Below are 24064 nucleotides of genomic sequence, written 5' to 3'. Positions count from 1 at the left end.
CAGGGCTGGGGAGAGGCAGCCCCGAGGCCTGTGAAACACGGAGCTTAGGCTTCCTCGGAAATCTCCAAAAGCTGGCTCGAGGAGTGAGTGTACAGATACTATTTGTTATTCGATAAGCAGAGTAAAGTAAACACTCAACAAATTCCTGCCGAAGAGGGTCGGTTCCATTACTTAATTTGGAAAATGCGGTTATGGTCTAGACCAAGAAAACTGCTTTTTTGGGATGTAACGCAGGTGACCAGTGAACAGCTGTCCGCATCTCACCCTGCAGGGAAGGGTGGTGCTGTTTTGTCTGTAAATGCTTCTCAACAGAGCCGTCATGCCCCCAGGTAATAGATTTTTTTTTTTAATTTTTCTTTTTATGAGAGCGCTTTGATGTTTGAAGAGCTCATTCTCTCAGCTGTCAAAACAATCAGGAGGCTCTAGGGTCAAGGAGACGCCTCCGCATCCGACATGGTCAGCAGGCCGTTGGGCAGCCCCCGCCTGCCCGGCCCTGCTCACCGCTGGGGAAGGCAGTGCCTCACCGAGCCCAGCTGGGCCCGCAGGCGAGGAAGTCGGAAGGAAAAGGCGTCCAGACTCGGACAGTTTACAGCACAGACGAGCAGCCTAGAGGACACCTTTAGCTACAGACCCGTAAATACGCCCGGGTTTTAAAATTCAGCACATACACACAGCAAAGGAAGAAAATTGCTCTAAATATTGGGATTTTTTTAAAAGTGAAAATCTGTATGCAAAAGAAATGAAGAGCCATTCCGATGGAATTTATTATGAGACCTACTCGTATGTGGACTGGCTTTCAGAAGGAGCAAAATGTGTGGCCAAGAGGAACATAAAAGGGTCGAAGAACCCTCACCCGCCATGAATGGCCACGACCGTACCCCGGCCAGACGGCTGTGCGCTGCGCTGAGGGCTCAAAGCACACTTTTTATGTGTATAGACATTTGAAAAAGGCAAGTAAGCGTGAAACATGCTCATGATTCAACTTAAAGTAAGGGAAGAACTTACAAGAAAACTTTAGAAGAAATTTAGAAAGAATTTAAGTATTTTAAAGAATTTTTAAAGAAATACTTTTAGAGAAAGTTGGCTTGAATATCCAATCAGAAAAGCTGTGGGTATTTCAGAACCTGGGACACATGTTTAGGGTTCTTGGAGGTTGTGACCGCCAGGGGTGTGTGACTATTTCAACAATTCTAAGATGCCTTAAAAAAAAAAAAAATATATATATATATATATATATATTTTTTTTTTTACATTTTTATATCACAATAAAATTACAATTACATTATAAAATATATAAATATATTAAAATACATATTTATATATAAGCATATTAAACTATATTAAATGTTATTAAATATATTTAGATATTTAAATATAAATAAGAGTTTTGGATCTCCAAGCCTGGATGCATCTCCCAGCCCATGGCAGGTGCTGATTTCATTGGCAGGGGTCCCTAAACTAACGGGGTGGTTTACAGTCGATGCTGTGCGGCCGGCGTAAGGCCGCGCACGGGGCTTGCAGCGGGAACCGGGCCGCAAAGGTGCGGCAGCGCGGCTGGAATCCAGCGGGAGGACCTAACACGGCGCTCACAGCCGGGCTCCTACCAAAGGCTGTTTTGTTTTCTAGTTTGTACAAAAGTGTCTCAGGGGCTCCTCACTTCCCTGAGCCTCCCGCGCCCCCTCCCCATCCAGTCCTCCTGCCCCTCAGACGCAGGGCATGGCTCTCCCCGAGTCCCCCCGCCAAGCCGCGCCCAGCTGCGGGATGGTCCCAGCACGTACCGACGCGCAGCTTGAAGTCGTTGAAGGAGTGCTTGTTGATGGCGTCCAGCTTCGCCACCAGCGCGAAGGCGAACTCCACCATGGTGCCGATGTGCATGTACTGCCGCTCGGGCTCCTGGACGGAAGCAGCACAGGGCGGGTTAGAGCTCAAGGGGCCAGAAGACGGTCCCTGGGTCGCAAGGCGGGGCTCCCGTCAGGAAGAATGCCCCAGTCCTGTGGGGTTTACCCCTGCACGAGGAGGCCTTGTGCCCCCATTCATTTCTGTGGCCGTGGGAGACCTGAGACCTAGGAGACACAGAGCACCCAGACAGACTCCCAGACAGACACCCGGACAGACTCCGCAGACAGAAGGCTGTGAGGAGAGCTGGCTCTTGGATCCCCGCTGCCTCCCACACCCATCTCCCCGCCTTCTCCACTGGCCTGGGGCCTCCTGTGGGACTGACCAACGCGAGGGGCCAGGGAAGGTCGGGGGTGCAGGGGAGAGGGCTGGGGTCCATTCCTCCTCCTCCCCACTCCACACCAGCCACAGCTCCCTCCGGTTCTGGAAACACCACATCTTCCTTTTGCCCTGATAGGAGAGGAGTGCTCTGTGTCCCCCCAAATTCATAACCTCCAATACCTCAGAATTTGTATTTGGAGATTTTTACCTCTGTCATTAAAGAGGGGATTAAGATTAAATTGGGTCATTGGTATGACTTATCCAGTATGACAGGTGTCCTTTGAAAAAGGAGACTGAGACACAGACACATGAGAGGACCCCACAAAGACACAGGGGGAAGAGGGTGTCTACACAGCGAGGATAGAGACCTCCGAAGAAACCAACCGTCAGTGCCTCGGCCTCTGACCTCCAGTCTGCAGAACTGGGAGACAACAGATTTTTGTTGCTTAAGCCTCCTGTCTGTGGTGCTCTGTGACGGCAGAACCCTAGCTGACTAACACAGGGTGACGACGCCCTGCCTCCCTGTCCCGGGCGATTTCTCATTCCTCGAGGAATGGTCATCACACATCACGCATATAGAGCCGAAGGAAAGGACAAGTTCAAGGTTTCCAACGAAGGTAAGTGGGAATTTCTACTCCTATTTGCTATTATATTTGTTAGTAATTTACATTCACAATGAATTTCTAACACCTAATTATGTTTGTAATTCCTTTTTGAGATCATCTTTCTAACATTTCTATTTTTGGTTATATTTAAACACAGACTCTCTATTAGCATACATATATAATTCATAAGATGTATTCCATGTCCTGAAGTTTCCCGCTGCCCCAGTACTAATTGGGGGCATCAGAATGTGGGGTGACATGTAGACCCAGCCCCGTCCGCTGGGCCTGCCCAGCATCTGGGGCTCGTGGTTCCCAGGCATCCGTCTCGGCATGAGAATCAGCGCATTTTTCATGTCTGTCACTAGTCTGTGAGCTCCCCAAGAGCAGACACTGTCTTCTGTTACCCGGTGTCTCCCCAGCATGGCAGTGTGTGGTCCAGGAGCAGCCCCCGATGCCTGGTCATCAAGGGACGCACTTACACTGCCTGGCGCGGAGCCAAGAGGAAATGTCTGGGAGGAACCAAGAGCATCGTCAAGATTTGGGGGGAGGTCAAGGCTACGGGATGCTCACTGGGAGGGGGGCCCTATGTCCAGGAGGGGCCATTCACACACCCCTGAAGTGGGAGAGGGCTCCAAGGGAAGAAGAACACACGGGATATTCAAGCAGGGATGGGGGGTGGGCCTCACTCGGCTACGGACAGAGGAAGAAACCAGGAGGGACACTGGGAATCCCTGAGATAAAAGCGGGAGAGGTGAGCCTTTGTGGAGCTCATGTGGTGACTTCCGGGACAAGTGCTGGATCCTCTGGGCCCCAGGGGAGCTCAGTCAGAGATGGAGAGAGCTCTCCAGAAGGTCAAAGGGGAGGTCCCTGGTGAACGGGGAGGGGGCGCCCCCCACGCAGGGCGGAGATTAAAAAACCAGCGCTGAGGCTCTCAGTAGGGATGAGGGAGCGGGACGGTGGAGGCAGTGGACGTAGCATGTTCGAGGTGACAGGGAGGTGGGGAAAACCAAGGCCAAAGGAGAAAGGAAAACGGCAGCAGAGTTATTCCATGAGTCCACAGTGTTTCAGCGACGGGAGTTGCGAAGGGTAGCACTGGGCGGGTCATTCCTTGTCCTGGGGGACTCTGTCCACAGAGGCCAGCAGTGACAGTACGGCTGCCTTCCAGGAATGACAACCCAAAAGATGTTGCCCGATGTCCCCTCGGGGGCAAACCTCCCCCCCCACCCGAGACCACTGTGCTTGATCATCCGAACGTGAGCAGGAAAGAGGCGTCCATTCCTTGTTCAGAGAACGTTCTTCCTCTCCTCACATGAATTCTGTCCTTCTAGAGAAAGACCAATAAAACGTTACTGGCACCATAAATCTTCAACTTCAAATGTGCGAGGAAATGCAAACAACTTCAACAGCCGGAACTGGGGAACGGACGGTTAGCGGATGTCGGCGAGGACGCGGTCATTCCTTCAGACACACGGCGCTTCCGTCCGTGCCGCCAATGCCTCCTGTCTCATGACGCCCGGGGGAGGCGTGATTTGGAGGTTCACGCACTCCTCCCGAGACATGCCCTGAACAGGGAGCACGGACTCAACAGCTCGAAATCAACAGGCAGAATCCCGTGTCACTAACACCACCACTGTCCCAGCAAGGAGCACAGATTTGCAGGGGCGGGAGGGTGGGGGGTGACATGGTTTGCTGCCACTGAACCGCCGCGCAGCAAACCAGCTTCCCGCGCCGAGGAACCATGACCCGATCTCTTTTCACGCAGTGGGCTTAAGCTGGAGGTTTCCATGACCTCGGTGAGGAATGAAGAGACCAAGTCCTGGGAGAGGGTTTAAATCCAATGTCGATAACTCATTTGGGCTTAGTAAGTCCTCGAAAAAAATGACGCTCAGTCTTTATGCTCAGAGCTCAGTTCATTTCAAAAAATCCTTATAACCGAGCTTTTGATAAATATTTGATGACAGTATAAAGCAGCTCTTCTCCCACTATCAAAATGATTTCTCTTAGATGTCTCCAAATATTTAAGTGACTTCCAGTGACACGGCAAGGAGATGCATTCCGTACCCCAGAACACATCTTGGAAGCTGTTTGCTTTGGAAATTCCACCAGCCAGGAATGCCGCTTAAAGCACATGAATGTTTATCGTGGTCGTTGTATGACCCAAGTGACCGTAAACACCGTGCTAATGCTTTAGGCTGAAATTCACACACGCCTCCTCTCTAGACCTCTCTTTTCTCCTCGCCCGTCTCCCACCCGTCAAATACTCACGGAGCACCTGCTGTGGGGGCATCTGTCTGCTGCTGAAGGGTCAGAATGACTGTCTAGGAGCTTTCTCCCCTGGGAGATTTTTTTTTTAAACATTTATTTATTTATTTGACAGAGATCACAAGCAGGCAGAGAGGCAGGCAGAGAGAGAGAAGAGGAAGCAGGCTCCTTGCTGAGCAGAAAGCCCCAGAACCCTGGGATCATTACCTGAGCTGAAGGCAGAGGCTTTAACCCACTGAGCCACCCAGGTGCCCCTCCCCTGGGAGAGCTTGATAAGACCTTGCATTCTCTAATGGGAAGGTCTGCTCCCTCCCACGTGAGCTGATCATCACAGGCTGGAGATGGGCTCTCATGTGGTGGCTCTGACCACCCGAGTGTCAGGTACCTGTCAGGTACCTGAGACTCATAGCTTCCCAGTGTTAACCGGAACTCCAAGATGTAAACACATATTTGGGGAAAACGGCCTGACTGCTAGGCCATCCAAATCTCCTGAACTTGGATTCAGGTGGTCTCTCACTCTTTTCTACCAATCTTACTTTACAGGGAACATAGTTTATTAAAATGCGCATTACACAATGTTCGGGAAGCATCCCCCCACCCCACCCTCACGTTTTAAACCATTTCCTAAGAGGAAGTTAGTTACCAAGCGCACCACTCACCGTGGAGCCATTGTCATGGTTCTGAGAGCTTATACCCGAGGCCTGGTTTTCAGATATATTAATGAATGAGTGACACGATTGTCCCTATGAGCACTGGGACACGTAGGTACTGTGCTGGCTGCTGGAAATTTCTGAATAATTGTGAGCAACATCGTTGCATTTGTGTATTTAATCCTCACAGGGAGTCCCATGAAGGACTTTATTTCTTTATCTCTTTATCTCCATTATGCAGATGGGGAAAGAGAGACCCTGGATGGTTAAAAACTGGCATAAGTGGCAAACCGGGTGTCTGACTCCAGGTCTCATCTTAGCTGCCATGTTGCCGCCCTCCTTGAGTGCCTCTAGACTGTGGCAGGACCTTGGCTGTTTGCATTTTGTGTCCCATCTTCATCTTTGTGTTGCATCTTTGACTTTCCTTCCATTTGAGTTTATTAATTTTAAAACTTTCGCATCACAGTCATTTTTGTGAGCCTCCTCAGGGACAGGTTTGCGTGAAGTCTGCACAAACAGGTCGACAAACAGGTAAGCAGTTTTCCTTGATCGTCCTGCTGGTAAATGGTGGCAGGAGGGTTGGATGATGAGTCTGAGAGATACTCAGCTGGTGGGGAGCTGTCCCCAGGAACGGCTGGTCAATGGCTCTGGAACTAGCCATGCGGGTGGCTGGAGCTATACTTGGCTACCCTAGTGCACACCCAAACGGTGTGTCCAGAACTAATACTATTATTTCATCTCCCACAAGGACAGCTCTCACTCTTGACTCTCCTGCTCTGCTAACGGCGTCATCGATCGCAGATCCCTGTATCAGAAGCCCGAGATGCTGGCAGCTTGGTCTTCTGTGCGGCCGACCCTCTCCCCGCCCAGCCCTCAGCTCCTAAGTCTGCCTCCCATGGGCTCACTCCTGCCACTCACTTCTTCCTTTATTTTCCCAGGACCAGCGTTAACACTCTGACCGTAACTGCTTGTCTGAAGGCAGGACGTTCCCCCAAATAACTGCTGATACCTTTGGGTCCGGCAACCTTGGGTTCAGCCCACCGGTCCTATAACCATCAGCTGTGTGGCCTTGGCCGAGTCACTTAACTTCTCTGGGCGTCGGTGTCCTCATCTGTGATGGGACAATAACTGCCTGTCTCCCAGGGTTGTGGGCAGGGTGAAATGAAGCGGTTAAGTGAATTCAGGCTGTATCCCTGGGGCTCAGGATTTATTTCCTTTCTTTTATGATGGTTTAGAGAAGCATGTCGCTCTGCTTGATGAGAAAAGCATCTAGGAGGGAAATGTCAGTCAGAAACTGTCTTATGCCCCAGGTTAGAACTTTCTCCCTATGCACACAGCGAGCATCCTACAGAGATGTACGGCTTTGACAATGACCGAGCGTCTGACATCCCCGAGTCTTTGACATTCTCAGTATATTTCGTGAAGAGCAATGGTTTCGTTTCTTTCAGTCTTCAGTATCCTGTCAGCAGCATAAAAGTGGGAAGACATTTCTCTCTGCTTACAACACATCATGGGAGCTGATGTTTATACAAAAATACAGAGCAGAGACCCAAACTATTTTCTCCTTTTCTAGTAAAGGAGACGATGGTTATTGGTTTCGACGGGTGCTTGAGCTACAGTGATACCGCGGCAGAAGGTCTCAGAGTGACCCCTCACTTCTTCCCCAGTCAATTTTTTTTTAAGATTTTATTTATTTATTTGACAGACAGAGATCACAGGTAGGCAGAGAGGCAGGCAGAGAGAGAGGAAGGGAAGCAGGCTCCCTGCCGAGCAGAGAGCCTGATGCAGGGCTGGATCCCAGGACCCTGGGACCATGACCTGAGCCGACGGCAGAGGCTTTAACTCACTGAGCCACCCAGGCACCCCTTCCCCAGTCAATTTTGCAGAGTCCCTCCACTATAGACTGAATGTGTCCCCTCAAAATTCCTATGTTGAAGCCTGAGCCCTGGTGTGATGGATTAGGAGGTGGGGCCTCTGGGCAGTGGCGAGGTCACACGGGGCGGGGGGCGCTTATGATGGGATTAGTGCCCTTACACGGAGGGGCTGGGGATAGCTTGCTTCCTCTCCCTGCCTTCCACCACATGACACACAGCCAGAAGACAGCCAGCAGCAAACCGGCAGGAAGGTCCCCACCAGACACCTGATCTGCTGCTGCCTTGGTCTTGGCTATACCAGCTTCCAGAACTGTGGGAAATAAATGTTGTCACCCAGCCTCTGGCCGTTTGTTAGGGCGGCCTGGGCTGGCGGAGGTGGCCTCCAGTATTGCACGGCACCCAGCAGTGAGATTGGTTGCACATGGGCCCTTGCCGGACTGTAAACTCCGGAGGGCGGTTCCAGAGGGGTCGGTCATCAGCAAGTAGCTGTCACCCACCACAGTGGGGAAAAGAAACATCTGCCGGATGTCCCACCAGCTAAATAAAATCTAGACCCACCGAGCCAGAGACGGAGCCATTAACCCGAGTCCGTGAAGGCGGAAGGAAAACGCTTATTGCTCATTGCTTTGCTGGCAGCTCAGTGTCCCTAACACACTGGGTGAGCCAGTACAGGGGTCTCCCGGGTGGATCCCCAGGAGCCTGGGATCTGATCTGGGGGACGGGGGGAGCCGAATATCGGAGAAACGTTTGTGCTCGCGGACAGCGGTGTCTCTATAGGGCGAACTCAGCAAGACCCAGATGTGGCAAAAGGTGGTGTTAGTAACTGTCCTCAAGCTACAACCCTGGGTCAGCCGGTGCATTTGTGTGGATACAACAAATAAAATAAACTACTACCTTTACTTTTAAAAGTTTTTAAAATTAGGTTATTTTTTATATAAATAAATAACTCAATAAATTTAAAAAACTCTCTCTACTTGACTTATTTCACTCAGGATAATCTCCTCCAGTTCCATCCATGTTGATACAAAAGTTGGGTTTCATCCTTTCTGATGGAGGCATCATACTCCATAGTGTATATGGACCACATCTTCCTTATCCATTCGTCCGTTGAAGGGCATCTGGTTCTTTCCGCAGTTTGGCAACCGTGGCCATTGCTGCTATAAACATTGGGGTACAGATGGCCCTTCTTCTCACTACATCTGTATCTTTGGGGTAATACCCAGTAGTGCAATTGCAGGGTCTTAGGGTAGCTCTATTTTTAATTTCTTAAGGAATCCCCACACTGTTTTCCAAAGTGGCTGCACCAACTTGCATTCCCACCAACAGTGTAAGAGGGTTCCCCTTTCTCCACATCCCCTCCACACATGTTGTTTCCTGTCTTGCTAATTTTGGTGGTTTTGATTATCATATGGTTTTACTTACTTGTGGAGCATAAGGAATAACATGGAGGACATTAGGAGAAGGAAAGGAGAAGTAAATTGGGAGAAACTGGAGGGGGGGATGAACCATGAGAGACTGTGGACTCTGAGAAACAAACTGAGGGTTTTGGAGGGGAGGGGGATAGGGCTATAGGTGAACTTGGTGGTGGGTATTAAGGAGCGCATGGATTGCATGGACCACTGGGTGTGGTGCATAAACAAAGAATCTTGAAACACTGAAAAAATAAAATGAAGTTAAAAAATTAAAAAAAAAGAATAATTAAAAAGAGAGCAAGATGACAAATGCTTTATAAAATGGTAGTCCCCCTACCATGGAAGAGAGTAAGAGCTTCCAGGCACCCCTCTCTGCTTCTCCCCCTGCCTATGTTTTCTAGTACTACAAACTGATTCTTTTCAAAGCACTGCCGGCCACGGGTCTCAATCTACTTGAGACCGAGAAGGAGAGCTGGAGGTCTGGCTTACTACAGCAGGAATATAATCAAAGCAGGAATTTGAATGAAAGTTCATTCCTGTATTTTGGGTTCAACTTATCTAAGTTCCTTTTTTTTTTTTTTAAGGTTTTATTTATTTATTCGACACAGAGAGAGAAAGAGCACAAGCAGGGGGAGCGGCAGGCAGAGGGAGAGGGAGAAGCAGGCTCCCTGCCGAGCAAGGAGCCCGATGTGGGACTCGATCCCAGGGCCTTGGGATCATGACCCGAGCTGAAGGCAGACGTTTAACTGAATGAGCCACCCAGGCGCCCCTCAACTTATCTAAGTTCTTAATAGTACTTGTTTGAAAAAGATCAGAACGATATACATAATGGCTAAGACCAGAGAAAGCCCGATCCTTGACTAGGGCATGCAGGATGGACTTCCTCTGGGATCCAGGCCCTCGAGCCTCGGAGGAGGAGCGGTGAGGGCCCAGGATGCAGCGGAGGGAAGGAGGCCGCACGGAGTGGTGTGGCGGGTGCGGAGAGCACGCCGGGCCTCAGTGAAGCAGCTGCTTCTATGTCCCAGTTGCTGACTATTGTCATCAGGGATGAGGATCAGGTAGATAAGCTACCAATTATCAGGAGAATTTGGAAATGATCTTTTTTTTTTTTTTTAAGTGAAATGTCCTTTTTCTAAGAATAATACCCTGTAAGTCAAGAAAAGCATATTTGTAACCACGACGTACTCTCAGCACTTCCGAGGTGAAGGCCATGGCAGGAGGCTTTGCAGCTGTGCGGCCTGGAAGCAGACTGGGTGGGGGGGGTCCTGGCAGTGAAGGGAAGGGTCCCCGGCTTCCCTCACAGCTCATGTGTTTCTCAGGCACATGTTCGTGGAGGGATGAGTGGGGTTAGAACGCCGGCCCATTCTCAGTCTAACGCTTCACTTTCTGACAAGCACCTGCTTCCTTCGAGAACAACAGTCAGTGGTCATGCATAAGGCAACCAACTACTCAGTCACGCCGTCTTCAAGCTTAAGCAGAGAGCGCACTGTTTCATTTAAAAATACGAACGAAGCGAAACAAAGGCAGACACAAGAGCCGTGCTCTGGCCAGGTGCGGACAGGCTGCTGTGTCTGTGCAGGTCCCTGTGCGGCTGGCACAGGGAGGAAACAAGGGGGAACTGAGGAGCGCGAGCTAAATTTCACATGGCTCTTATCCAGGTAACTTTGCCTCTTCTTGGATTTAAGAAAAGCACCTTAATCCTTGATCAACCTGATACATTTTGCAAATTGAATGTCTTTTGTTGTCAAACTAAATATTTGGTTAAAAAATGAAGAGAAAGGGTTTTTTTCTTGGCTTAGAACTAGAAAGACAAGTAGACAGGTTACAGGCAGGTTACAAAAGGCAGAAGAAAACGTTCATTTCTTAGAAAAATAAAATATCCACATTGATATGTATCATGTGTGATACGCCCCTCACTGCAGTCAAACGTCATGCGCTTTCCTTGCAGAAGACCTGATCTGTAGTTCAAAGTGTTTCTAGGATGACCTTACTGAGTTCTAATTAAGTGCCCTGCATAAAACAGCTCACACTGAGTAAACGGCCGCATGGACCTGACGGCATATCCTACTGCATTTATGTCCCAAACCCTTCTAACCGTTCTGCGGAGGCAGCAATGGCAGCCTTGTGCAGAGCAGAGTGCGAGTCACAACTGTGTCATACGGCTGTCAGCTGTACCACCTGCTCCGGCCACGCAGTGTTCTGTGTGTGAAACAGGCCTGCTCCCCATTTTATGTGAGGAAACTGGGGGGCAGATAGCTTAGCTATTGTAGGAAGTCATGAGCGGTCTCACGGGAAAGTCATGCTCTTTCCATACCACCACGCGGTCCATCGACACTTAGGACAGAGTGTGGCCTGGGAAGAAGTCAGGATGCAGCTCGCGGGGAGCTGAGAAGGCCGGTTTAGGGCCGGTGGTGGATGAGGGCAGGAGGGATGGGGCCTGTGGGGCAGGGAAGGGACGTCAAGGTCAGGCAGGGGGCTGCAGAGACTGAGGGGTTCAGATTGGACCTCGGTGCGCGGCCATGAACGTGGTGCGGGCTGGGGGTGTGGAGAAGGAGCCGAGGGACCCAGGGCTCCGGAGCAGCAGGTGAGCCCTGCCCGGAGCGGACGGCCCTGCTCTGTCACCACTTGTTGTCTCTGTGCCCTTGGGCCAGTTACTGCTCTGCTGTGCCTCAGTTTCTCCTCCATCTAGGACATGGGTGGTTGCGGGGGGATCTGTTAGGCTTATTTGAAGCAGACCCAGGAGGTATTTCAGTAAGTTCACAAACGTCACGGGGAAAAAGCAGAGGGTTTCTTTCCATCAGCAGGAGCAGGTCCGTGAAACAGGGAAGGAAGCCAAGTGCCGTCCTGAGCAGGAAGGTGGGCACGTGCTCCACCCCCCACGGGACAAACCCAGGTCATCGCTGGGCACAGCGCCCCCTGCTGGGGAATCTCGGTGGGGGGGATACCACCTCAGAAGATGAGGGTGTGGGAGACAGGCCCTCCATGGAGACCTGGAAACGCAGGCCTGGCCCCATGTCAGGATGGCGATGATGGGGCTGGCAGGGGCTGACTATGCAGAGGGGATGGATCACGGATCGATTATTAGGGGAGGCCCTTGACAGAGAGGAGGTGTCAGGGTCCGCGAGAGAGAGACCCCAGGCAGCAGGCAGCCCAGCGACGGATCGGAAGCTAAGGAGGAAGGGCTTCTAGGTGGAGGTGACCACCGGCTCGACCAGAGGCCGCAGACAGGACTCCGAGAGTAAGTGCGCAGGGCACACGACCCGACTTGGGTTCTGGAATGTGGAAGTGCTTCCTGGTGTTCAAGAGTGGGATTTACGGTGTCGGGGCTCGCGAGGGAGGAGGGACGTGCAGAGTAAGGACTCTCGGCCACACAGGGTGCCTGAGGGAAGGGGAGAGACCCTGGAGAGCCAGGGTCCGGGGGAGGCAGAGCGCGACACGTTTGGCTTTAGGGGATGATGGGGGACGCGCCCCCCCTACAGCCCCAGTGCTGAATGGGTTTTCACGCAGCAGCTTCTCTGAGAATCTCCACTCTGAGCCTCTACCAAAGGGGACCTAAGGTCTGTTGGTGATCTAAGGTCTGGAGTGGGTGCAGTCAGGTCACATACCCTAAAAGGCTCACCAGGGCAGATTGGCCTGTGAGGCCTCGTGGAACAGGGTTGGGATGAGGTGACGTGAATGGGGGACCCCCCTTTAGGCACAGAATTTTCAGGAGGTGGCAAAAAGCTCAATAATCAGGATAAATGACATCCTCATGCAATAGTTTGAAAATAAAAATGAATGCAGAAAAATCCAGAATGAACTAAAATATCAAAACTTGAAATAAAGGTAAATATGTGGAACAAATTGTTTCCTGCCAAAATTCCTATCTTGAAGCCTTCAAACCCTCTCCCCAAGTTCTCTTTCTCTCTGTCTCTGCCCTGCGAGGACAGTCAGAAGGGGACTGTCTACCAGCAGGAAGAAGGAGTTCGCCAGCCCCATATCCTGCAGGATCGCAATGCTGGGCTTGCAGACTCCAGAGCCACGAGGCAGGCCACGTCCGCTCTTTGAGCCCCTCCGCCGGTGGTGGTCTCTTACGGCGGCCCTTGCTGACTAAGACAGTAAGTGCCCAACACCTCACGGCCTCAGGCAAGAGGAGAAGGTCCCTTCCTGTAGGTAAGATTTTATGTTACTTTTTAATGCTTAACTTTTCCCATAACATCAAAGGTGTTCAAAAAGTATAAGTTTGCTTCCATTATCGCCAGGAAAATAAAATGATCATCAGTTCGGTGTTTGGTATAATTAAGGTAATTCAAGATAATGTCTGGGCGCCTGGGTGGCTCAGTCAGTTCAGCGTCTGCTTTCGGCTCAGATCATGATCCCAGGGTCCTGGGATGGAGCCCCGTGCAGGGCTCCCTGCTCAGCTTCTCCTCCCCCACCTGCTGCTCTGCCTGTTTGTGCTCTCTCCCTCTCAGATAAATAAAATATTTTAAAAAGTTATATATTTTCATACCTCTATCTTATAATTTTCCAATACTATAATGTCCTGTCAATAAAAATTTAATTATTAAAAATACACAATACCATGTATGTGGGGCTACACATTTCTCCATTTGCCTCTGACACCAAGATGGCTTGGGAAGGCGCTACTCAGAACCCAAGGTAAGAGTCTTCTAAGGTTTCATTTATTGCTCATTTATTTTACTTTTTAACATTATATATGATTTTATGTATTATATTATTATATAATATATATTAATATATTATTTTATATTTCATGTTATTTATATTTTATATTATTTTTTAATTTTACTTTTCCTTATTACTAAAGTAATGCCTACCTATTAAAAAAATAATAATCTGGAAGCAAACACCCAAGGAGAAAAGCAAATGGAATAAGTTGGGAAACTGTTAGCATTACCAGTCAGTCAGATGGTTCACATTCCAGCCTCTGCCCATGAATACTGAGGGAAAGGAGCAGAGGGAGCTCTGTTCAGAATGCTGCTGTTTCTCTGTCCCTCTCTGGCCCTATCCAGTCTGTGGGAGGGGGGTGTGGGGGAGGGAGCAGAGCAGATGGGCTCAGCCCTTCTTTTCTTGGGAGGACTCGGCCTGCCTCCAGCAAGCTGTGCTCTGCTAAGTTCTGTTCCTCTGAGTTGCACCCACCACCTCTGTCTCCACAGCAAACCTGTTCTGGAGCCATCAGGGAGCCCACTGTCCTAAAAGGGAGGGGGTTCTTGTTTACTGAACCACAAGCTACACAGCATATCTATACACACACACACATACACACACAAAACACAACATAACAGAAAACCCCCTCAAAACTATAGTTAATTGAATGAAGATACTCAATTTTGCCCAAACCACCTTCTCAACCAAATTTCTCAGTGGTCAGCGTGGTTTTGGACCACATCAGTTTTAATCAAAAGACCAGGAGCCATCTTTAATGAGTCATCCTAAAATAAACAGCTCTAATCTTCTACCCGTTGTTGTATATTTATCTGGTATTAAGCAGCTGCCAGACGGGTTGTTTTTTCCTACCCCTGCTGACCAGAGAAAGGACTTCTGTGAACAGTCCCTGAGAAGCCTCTGGAATCTCTTTTTCTCATTAGGTCTTGATCACTGAGGTTTAGGTTGTACGCACAGTACAGTTTCTGAATCAGCACATGGCCGTTGGGCCCCAGGGAGGGTCTATGGGTGGAGCTGAGGCTCTATGTGCTGTTGGGGGGCTGATAGGTCTGTACCTGGGCGTGCTCCTGGCTGGGCACGGCGCTCAGACCCGTCGCCGCCATGTACGTGCTGCCAATGGTCTTGATCTTTTCAACTCCACTGAATTTCGGCTTGGACAGCAGCTGGGAAGCAAAGACAAGCATTCAGTGATTTAACTGGGTGCACTTTCTAAAGACAGTCTCAAACTCTAGTTCACAGTTCTGGAAATACAACTTATTTCAACCACTGCTTACTCACACTTTGACCTTGGGCTTGGTTGAGAAAGAACACTTTATGCTCCATAAAGACAGTGTCCTTGGACGGAAATGCAGTATAATGTTTTACTTCCAATTAACATGAATTAGCTTTTAAAATCTGCTAGTGAAGAAACTAGGATAAATTATGGTGCATGGCCTCAAATAAATTTCCCAACACTGTGTTTGAAAGGCTTAGCACAAACATGATTCAGTGGGGGAAGTCTTCTGTGCATGGGGAGGGTGATTTATGACCAATTATAATGCTGAGAACTGGCTTTTTCCTCTGAGCTCTAGATGTAAGGGGAAGAATGATCTAGAATGTCTCCCCTCATTAGCTCTGACCTGAATATTTCTTGTCTGAGTTTCTGGTATCAGTTACCAGCTTCCTACTGGCCTCCTCCCCATCCAAGTACATTAGGACTTGTGGTGGGTTGGAGAATAGGTAAAAATAGGAGCAGAAGCTGTAGGAAAAGAGAAGGGGTAGAGAGAGGAAGGGAAGGAAACTCTGAAAGATGCTGTCTGCCTCTGCTCAGGAGGACAATGGGACCAACTGAGGACTGGGAACATCTTGACCCTTTTTTGGCAGTCTGGCTTTTGGGCATACCAGTGGGAATCTCTACTTGCCATGACTTCACTGTTAAGTCTTGAGTCAACCTCATGGTCACAATGGTGGGTAGAGAAAAATGTACAGGTCACACAAGACATTTAGAAGGTTGGCCCGAAACCATCATATCACATCAGTAATTTCATCACTGTATTTCAAAGTTCCATGGATCCTGATGAACCTATGTTCATGTATGTCAATTTTGCTATATTTTGCTTGATATCTGTAAGAATGATGTAGCAACATCCTTAAAACCACTAGTGTGTTTGTTCTTACCAGAAAACAAAACACATTATTCTCTATGTAGGCAGAATACTGGAAATTGAAAAAATGACACCTATTTCAAATTCTGAAGCATATACTTTGTCCCTCCTAAGATATATTATCCCTCATACAGACTGCTTTTTCAATAATAAAGCGTATCATCCCTGCACAATTCAAGCTGATATCTGACCTTGGAGTACGCTGAGATAGATATGCCAATAATCTACTATGATAAATACATTCATTATCTCTTTTTATATCAAGAGATAAGCAAGCATTTTCCTTGGAGCTCAAGCCTTTTGAGAAAATTCATGAGCACAGTGGAAAGCCACTTTATTGATATTGATTTTGGTACTTGTACCTGGGGATCATACTATCTCACAAAAAAACCCGTATTTCTCTCTCCAAAATTAGTCAAGGACCATAAGAGAGCAAAAGGCTTTCATTCTTAGCCGGCCAGCAAGAATTACACTCAAAGACGTATTTCAAGATATGCCACAAGACTGGACTAACTTCCAGTGCAATGGCCACAAGAATGCCACAGTGTGGGACGGGGGCTACCCCTACCCGTCAAGGGTAATTCTCCAGTACGTACATCATCGAAGTCGGCGATGATCTCATTCAGGAGCCGAAGGCATTCCAAGCCCTCCTTGTTCACATCTGATTCCGTGTAGAATTCTTTGAAATCCGGAATAGAGGCAAACATGACACAGACACAGTCATAGGACTGGTGGTATAAGTCCTGCCCAGGAGAAAAGGAGACGCTGAGCACTAGGAAACCCTTTCAACAAACACACTCTTAAGACAAGTGTTTCTCTATGTTAGAACTGGTGAAGAAATCGCCCAGTGTCCCACTCCACCTCCCCCACACCAGCCCCGAGCACATTCCAGACCGCGGCCGTTGGTGCCCAGTGAAGGGTTCTAAGGAGCAGGAGGCAGGTTCCAAGTCCCCTGTTCCCACTGCTCTATCAGCTCATCGGAGGAGTCCTTCTGGTAGAGTCCTTTCTGCCATCCCCACTCGGACCATGACAAGACATCACAGACTTCTGACTTAGTAAAAGAGGTGACCTTTAAGCAACTGAAGGCAAACAAAATGATCTCCCAAACTACTCTATTGGCCTACAATGACTTGTGATGCCTAAAATGACGCCCTTTGTATTTATGCATTTTATTCTTTAGTGTCTCCTGAAAGGAGCAGATGGAACCCATCAAGGTACTTCTCAATGACATCAGAAAGATCCAGTGAAACTCCCCAGGTTCCTTACTCATACAGAATCAAACACCAACACTATTTACTCAACATAGGCCTTTGTTTTTAAGTAGAAAGAGGTTCATGGTTCTTTATCCATAGACATGAATAAAATTACAATGTCTTGTCAATATAATTTTAAGGTGTTTTCATAATGTTTTCAACATACAACCTTCAAGTTCAGTGACATGTTCAGAAAGGGAGGGTTGTTATGTAGGCACAGAGGCTGATCCTCGGTGAGGAGCTGTCCTCCCACTGGCGCTGGCTCATCAGGGCCCACAGGTGACACGACACTGGCAGGAAGGCCAGGTGCCATGGTGGGCGCAGTGCAGCACGGGAAATACCCCCTCCACCAGGGACCATGAGGAGTGTTCTGTTAAACAAGATGACTGACCTCAAAGTGGAGAAAGAATGCAGGTGGCCAGGACTTCCTGTGTGCCTGGCAGGGGGAGGGAATGGACTCCGCATGGCTGTTATGGTGAGCTCTGCTCTCTGGGGCACCCAGGGAGACCGCAACTTCAACAGCCCTGTAAAGGGCTCTCAGAAGAGCCTCTCAGAAGAACCGTTCTTCTCCCACTGAGGTCTCTTAACAAACACATCAGGACAATGGCGACCCATGAAGGTCACAATGACTTCCTGAAAAAGCTAGACTTACACTGGCTTCCTGTTCTCAGGGCCGACCGCCCTGCAATGCCTTCTGCTCCTGCCTCATAATCTTCACAAAATACACGGACAATGGAATCAAGGTTTTTCTTTTCTACTCGGCTCTCAACATGGTTGAGTTGGCTCATTGTGCCGACGGTACTTTGTCTGAGAAGTTCTTTGTGAGCATTGATACCCTGAGAAGGCAACGTGGGGCCCATGTGACAGGCGAGCTTAGATTCTAGTGATGCTGATGAAGCCGGGGAGTCAGGGAACTGGGGAGAGAGAACCCGCTAGAAGCCTGTTCTAGTTAAACATGCCAGTTTTATCAAAGAAATACGCATTTCACTGACCTCCCTACTCCTCAGGAAAAGGAGTACATCTGTAAGACAGAGTGTTTTCTGTCCCCTCCGTGTTCCCCACTGTCTGCTGACACTGACCAGAGCGAGACACTGGGGAACGATGATGATGACAAGAGGAAGGCCGGGAATGGTCAGCACTGACCCAGCACCTGCTGCTTGAACACTCCACAGGCTTAATTAACTTGCCCCTGGCCACCGTCCTATGAGGCTGTGCTATTATTCTCAATGTACAGAACGGGAGACTGAGGTTGAGGGCAGTTATATTACTTGCCCAAGGTCACAGTTACCAAGTCTGATGCACACTTGACCCTTGCAGACGCTACACTTTACACGTGAACCCGCATGTCCCGATGACCACAAAGCATGTGGCTGATTCAGGGGCAGTGCGGGCCTCCCACCACGTGTGGATCATGTGACCTTTTCTCCTTCCCCCGAGGTCTTGAAGGGCAGGCAGAAATGGGAGACAAGGAAACACAACACTGAATGTGGCAGCGTGGGTGAAGGTGCACTTTGACCTCACTGGTTTGGAGTCTGATAAAACAAGGTTTATCTGTTGGAGGGAGTCTCGCATTATCTCATTCCGCTGTCCTCAAATAGGAATGCATGGGAGAGTCACCAACGGGTCTCCCCTTGACCAACGGTGTGTATGTTTTGGGAAAGGTCCATGGGTTTTTCTTCTGTGCAGCCTGGATTATGAACTACAGGCTGAATGAGGAAATGGAAGGTCATGGGAGTGGGGTGACACAGCAAGGCTCCCGCTGGCCTCGGGGCCAGGACTACTCTCTAGAGCCCTGCTCGGGCACTCTAAAGGTGGGGAGTGCTGCCGGGGGCTTGGGCTGCAAACCTCTCAGCCACTCTCTCTACAGAGCAGGCACTGGGAACCTTTGGGGAAACACCAAGGATGGGCATGGGTCTCTGGCCCCATGGTCCCCAATTCAAGGCTCAAGGACTCTTCTTGAGAACCAGGGAAACATCACCGATGGGAAGCTTCATAAATTCTCTGGAGCCAGTGACATGTGCAGAGCTTAGAACCATACCCTAAACTCATGAGAGGTCCCCTCAGGTATTTGAGTTAGGCTTGGGGCCAGAGAGGACCACGAGCTGATCGGCTGATGGCCTGAGCTCGTCTCGTATTTCCAGAGGATCTGTGCGTGGAGGCAGGGCAGTGAGCAGCCTTTGAGGAGATTCTGGAATTCAGGGTCTAGAACAGGTGACTCTGGTTGGGCACATGGCTGCCAAGAGGCATCGCCGAGCTTTGGAGTTAGAAATGAGCTTGGGCCTCATTTCAACCCTCGCTCACATAGCACCACGTTGCTCAATAAGCTCAGGTAATTAAGACATAAGAGTGAACAACTGCGCCTCTGTGCCCACCGCCCCTTGCAGTTTGCTGAGCGAGTGACACCTGTTCTTCTCCTACCCAAGCCAACCCTGGACGAAGACTTGGGACAATGCTGTGACTCTTCCTGTCACTCTTGGGTGATTCAAGTCCCCCTGTCAATAATCAAAGTGCCCGGCCCGATGAGAGGTCGAAACTCGGAACCTGGCTGCACGTGAGGCTCTCCTCCAGCAGCACGAGCCTGCTGCAGTGGGGGGAGCCGGGGCGGCACTTGCCAACTTCGACCCTCCCCAACGTGCTTAGTCAGGCTTTGCCGACCTCCAGGGGCGCAGGCTGAGGAGAGAAGGAAGTGTCTGACGGAGTGGGAAAGCAGTCCATTGACTCCATCCTGCTCCGGGGCACTAGCGCCTGGCCCACATTGCAAAGGGTCATTTGAGGACTTCCTGTAGCTTCCTCTATCACTCAGCATCCTGCCCGAGCTTCCCTTGCTGTGGACGATACGCTCCCTCCTGCTTGGGACCACTCTCTGCCCCAGGCTCTCCTGCTCTCACAGCTTCTCTGTTGGGGCCTTCCCCCCTCCAGGTGGCTCTGTAGAACAGCATCCCCGAGAACCCTATGCCAACTGTCTTTCTCTTGCTCTGTCCCTGAGCAACGTTCAGCCTCCTTTGCCCTCCCAAGCCCTGACAGTTACGTCCCTACCCGCAGTCCCAGCTCTCTCGGCCCAAACACTTTGATCAGTCCCCTCCCGCTGCATTTTCCACTTGTCTGGGACCTGCCTGTCACCTGTGTCCCCCAGATGTAGGTGTTTTCCCAGGATACCACTCAGTGGTCCCAGCATAGGGTACACACGGCAGGTTCTGGCCCACGCACAAGGCTGGAGGTGAAGGGAAGATCCCCGGGAGGCTGACCTCTCACTACATCCTGTCCAGCACCCCTCCTCTAGCCTCCTGCCCGTTCGGATGCTTCCTGCGAGGGAAGGGCTGAGAATCATGCAACCAGTGTTCAGGAAGGGCATTTGTAAATGCGCAAAAGGTTCAGTGCCCTCTCTGGAACATGGGAGCTCCTGCTGTGGGTCACAGACAGAAACTCACGTTAGCATCTGGCCTGTGTGTGTGCGTGTGCACGCGTGCCCACTCACTCACATCCTCCCCCCGGGGGCCGTCTGCACGCTGGGCTTCATGCCACGTGTTCAGACCCACAGATGAGCAACACAAGCCCTGCCCTAAGGGGCTCAAGGGTCTAGCTGGAGAGGGCGCCGGTAGACAGAGCATGAGAACAAAGCCTGACTGGGGCTGCGTATGCCCAGGCGTGGACATGTCTGCTTGGAAGCCTAGAAAATGTTCAGAACTGACACTAGCACTCAGTTTCTGAACTCCCACATCAGTGCTCTCTTCCCGATTCATTCCGTGGCCAGGAGGACCACCCATCCCCCATCTACCCCTGCTCCCAGTTGACCTATGTGCTAACCATGTAGCATCTGGGTCTCCAACTGTCACCTAAGGCCCTAATTTATTCTGGGGTGTCAAGTAATTAGCACAAAGGCCCCTCTAGTGAGCCGGGTGGCATTCTAGCCTACCTTTACAAGGAACATGGTTAGGGGGTCTGGCTGGACGGGGTGGCGGCGTGGGCCCATGGCTGGGAAGGACAGCTGTCTGCGCACCTGGTGAGTCCCCGCAGGGACATCTGGGTCCTGTTCTGATCAGGCCTCCGCTCTCCCGCAACGAGGCTGCCTGGTTCAGAATCACAAGCCTCCTTACCACCTGGAGACTTGGCAAAGGGTCCACTCAGTGACAAAACGTAGTCTTTTCAATGAGTGATGAAAGCTAGCTTTGATGTCTGCTCAAGAGGCCTTTCGCAACGTTCCTGCGACCCAAGGGCAGTTCAAGGGCTCGGGGCCCGGAATACAGGGCTCTCTCCCTGAGCCTGGATGGCCTATTGCCCGGGCCTGGCCAAGACCCCGGGCAGCCGAGGGACAGGGAGGCGTGCAGAAGCGCTAAGCAAAACAAATAGCCCGTGGGAAGGAAGAGGTGCCTGCAGACACAAGCCGTCCTCTGCCCACACGCAGGGAGCACAGGCGGAGGGAACAGGTTTTTGTAGAAATCAAAACTTTCGGGGATTGTTATTATGATTAAACCATTTTCGACTTCTGAAGGGAAATTCACTTTCTCTGAACATCCATGTGGTGGGCTGGAGAATCAGAAAGAGCTGGAAGGCTCTTTGCTAACATCAGTCCTGGCCAAGGTCATATGTCATGTTCCCAAGGAATGTTCCAGAAATCCAAGCCTTGGTAATTAATGCTTATGGTGAACTGAAAAGGCATGCTCCTGTCTCCCTTCCTACCACCCCACCCCCACAGCTGTAAAAGTCAAGCCCTGGGTCTCTGCATTTGGCAGGCGTGGGAGCTCAGCCCACCCCCCAGAGGGGGAGCTGCGGGAATCAGATTGGCGGGCAAAGAGATTACATCGGGGTTTGCTCTCCATCCTCCTTGGGCCATGTAATGGCTGGGGAAGAAGACTTCCTTAAAACTATTAATAAATTCCAGTGGGCAGTGATTCCTAAGTTTTGCATAAATCTGGGGTATTTACTTACAAGATTAAAACTGAGTGTGGACTGCATGCCAGGCACCACTCCAAGAGCTCTGCGTAAATTACTGCTTTAAAAATCAGTCCTGGACCCTGAGAGGAAGGAGGCCTGGGTCTCACAGCTCGGAAATGCCAGGGCTGGGACCAGACCCGTGCTCTCAGCCACGAAGCAGGTCCCAGTCTGAGGAGGAAAGCTGGCATGGGAGGCAGGCGGGCCGGGCATCTCTTCCCTTCGAGCAGCCTTGCTCCTGCATGCACGGCTCTCTCACGGTCCCTGTTGGTGGCTCTCTGCCAGGCCTGGTCTAGAATCCAGTGGAAAAGATCCCTCTCCAGGGACCAAACCATTCCACAACAGCCGGACCTCCCCTTCAGAAAGCCTTAGGGAGAGTGAGCGCTCACGCAGGGGGCATCTACTCGGCCCTGACCCTGATGGCCTTGACGGGATCCTCGCCGTCAAACGGCGCACACGCCATCATCACTTGACTGCCGAAGGCCAAGCAACAGCAGCCTGGCCGGCCTGGGGCTCCGAGGCCAGGATTCCCCATCGCTGGGGCGGGGAATGGTTTCTTCTGTCTGGGGACAGTCACCCGAGGACAAAAGGTCTGATGGGGACAGGAGAAGGCGGGCAGCCAACCTGTAAGGAAGTCAGAAGGACGAGGCAGGAGTTTGCTATGGTTTATGCCCTCAAATGAGTCTCCTTAGAGTAACCTCGTCAGGAGTCCTGGGGGAAAAAACCTGAAAAACACGATCCCCCCCACTGAGACTCCTGGTGGGGTGCTCAGGACTGTTAGAAGGGGGGGAGGGGTAGCGATTCTCTCTCTTGTTCGCCTGCGCATTGAGCTCTGTTTTGCATTCAGGATGTTCCCCAGGAGGCTCATCACCAGGACAATCTCCAGCGCCGAGCGTTTGGTCTTCGGCAGCCGCAGAGCACAAGCCGCCCTGGCCGCTGCGCTGCCTTTGAGCAGACGGGGCGGATCGTTCTGCCCTGCGGGGCCCGACGAGGGTCCCTGGAAGTTTTTAATCCTCTAGACTTAACAGCGGCAGCTTGGGTAGCCCCTGCGCGCGCCCCCCCCGCCCCCCCCCGTTTAACCTAACTGACAAAACCTGGCGGTGAGGTACGGGAAGTCACAACCGAGGACAGTCGTATGTCCTCTGCTCCCTGACAGAGCCCCTTGCCGCCCACGGCTGTGCAGCATGTCGCCAGTATGTCAGGGACCATCTCACTGGCCCGAAGCTCCCAGCATAAGATTCCGCATGTGTCACTCTACTGTACTGAGCAAACTGGGCAGCCAGGGCAAACACAGCAATGATGTGCGGGGATCACGGCACCCGGAGCGAAAACCAAAGTCTGCGGGTCTGTGGCTCCGGGGCCTGGAGCGGCCCGTGGCAGTGAGTCTGGAAGGATCTGAAATGGAGCGCGTGCCTCCTTCCCAACAGGGCTGCAGGCGGCCTGGGTCCAGGCTCTGGGTCCTGCCAGTGAGGACCAGCCGTCCTCGGGAGCCACTGGTAAGCTGGGGATTCCTTGGGGCCCAAGACAGGTTCCAAGTACACACAGGAGTGAAGGGGCCACGCATGAGGCCCCCCAAGGAACCCACTTTCCTTATCTGACAAAGACGGAAACACGGCGTAGGGCTGATGTCGTGACATGATTCCTACTTCATCCCTGAAGAGTTCTCGAAATGCCCATGTGGAGAGGTAGCCTCCTGGGCCAGAATATTCTCACTCTCTCCCTCCCCACCTCCATCCCCCCAGCCAGTTTCTAGAACTTTCTTTTCAGTTTCAGAAGCTGCTGCCTCATAGTGGTGGCCTTTCCAGACTCACACATTCATGCCAGTCTGCCTGCACACAGGAGGATGCTGTCCCCTCCGGGCGATGGGGCGGCCTCTGTCTCATCCATCTGTGTCCGAGCCCAGCACCAGCCTGGCCACAGGGCAGGGGCGACATTCAGCACACACTGAATTTATGAGCTAAACTGAGAGCTAGGCAGACAGACAAACATGCTCTCTGCTGCTACTGAAAGCAGGTGACTCCTTCTAACAGAAGCAGGGATTATCTGCCAGCAG

The 24064-nt window shown here is 50.9% G+C and overlaps 1 protein-coding gene across 1 annotated transcript in view; it reads right to left on the bottom strand.

The window, feature by feature from the left end:
- LOC111153427 (adenylate cyclase 2) overlaps positions 1–24064 on the bottom strand; it is a 406431-nt gene that overhangs the window by 7263 nt on the left and 375104 nt on the right. The window contains exons 21-23 of the mRNA XM_022512437.1: positions 16426–16572; positions 14741–14848; positions 1779–1893 (exon numbers count right to left, since the gene is read on the bottom strand). Of these exons, the coding sequence (XP_022368145.1) occupies positions 1779–1893; positions 14741–14848; positions 16426–16572 (370 nt within the window). The remainder of the gene's footprint in view (positions 1–1778; positions 1894–14740; positions 14849–16425; positions 16573–24064) is intronic.

Source organism: Enhydra lutris, unplaced genomic scaffold, assembly GCF_002288905.1.
Source record: "Enhydra lutris kenyoni isolate GAN:26980312 unplaced genomic scaffold, ASM228890v2 scaffoldscaffold32, whole genome shotgun sequence".
NCBI lineage: Eukaryota > Metazoa > Chordata > Mammalia > Carnivora > Mustelidae > Enhydra > Enhydra lutris.
Note: the sequence above shows the minus strand (reverse complement) of the source record. Positions and strands in the feature narration are given on the sequence as shown.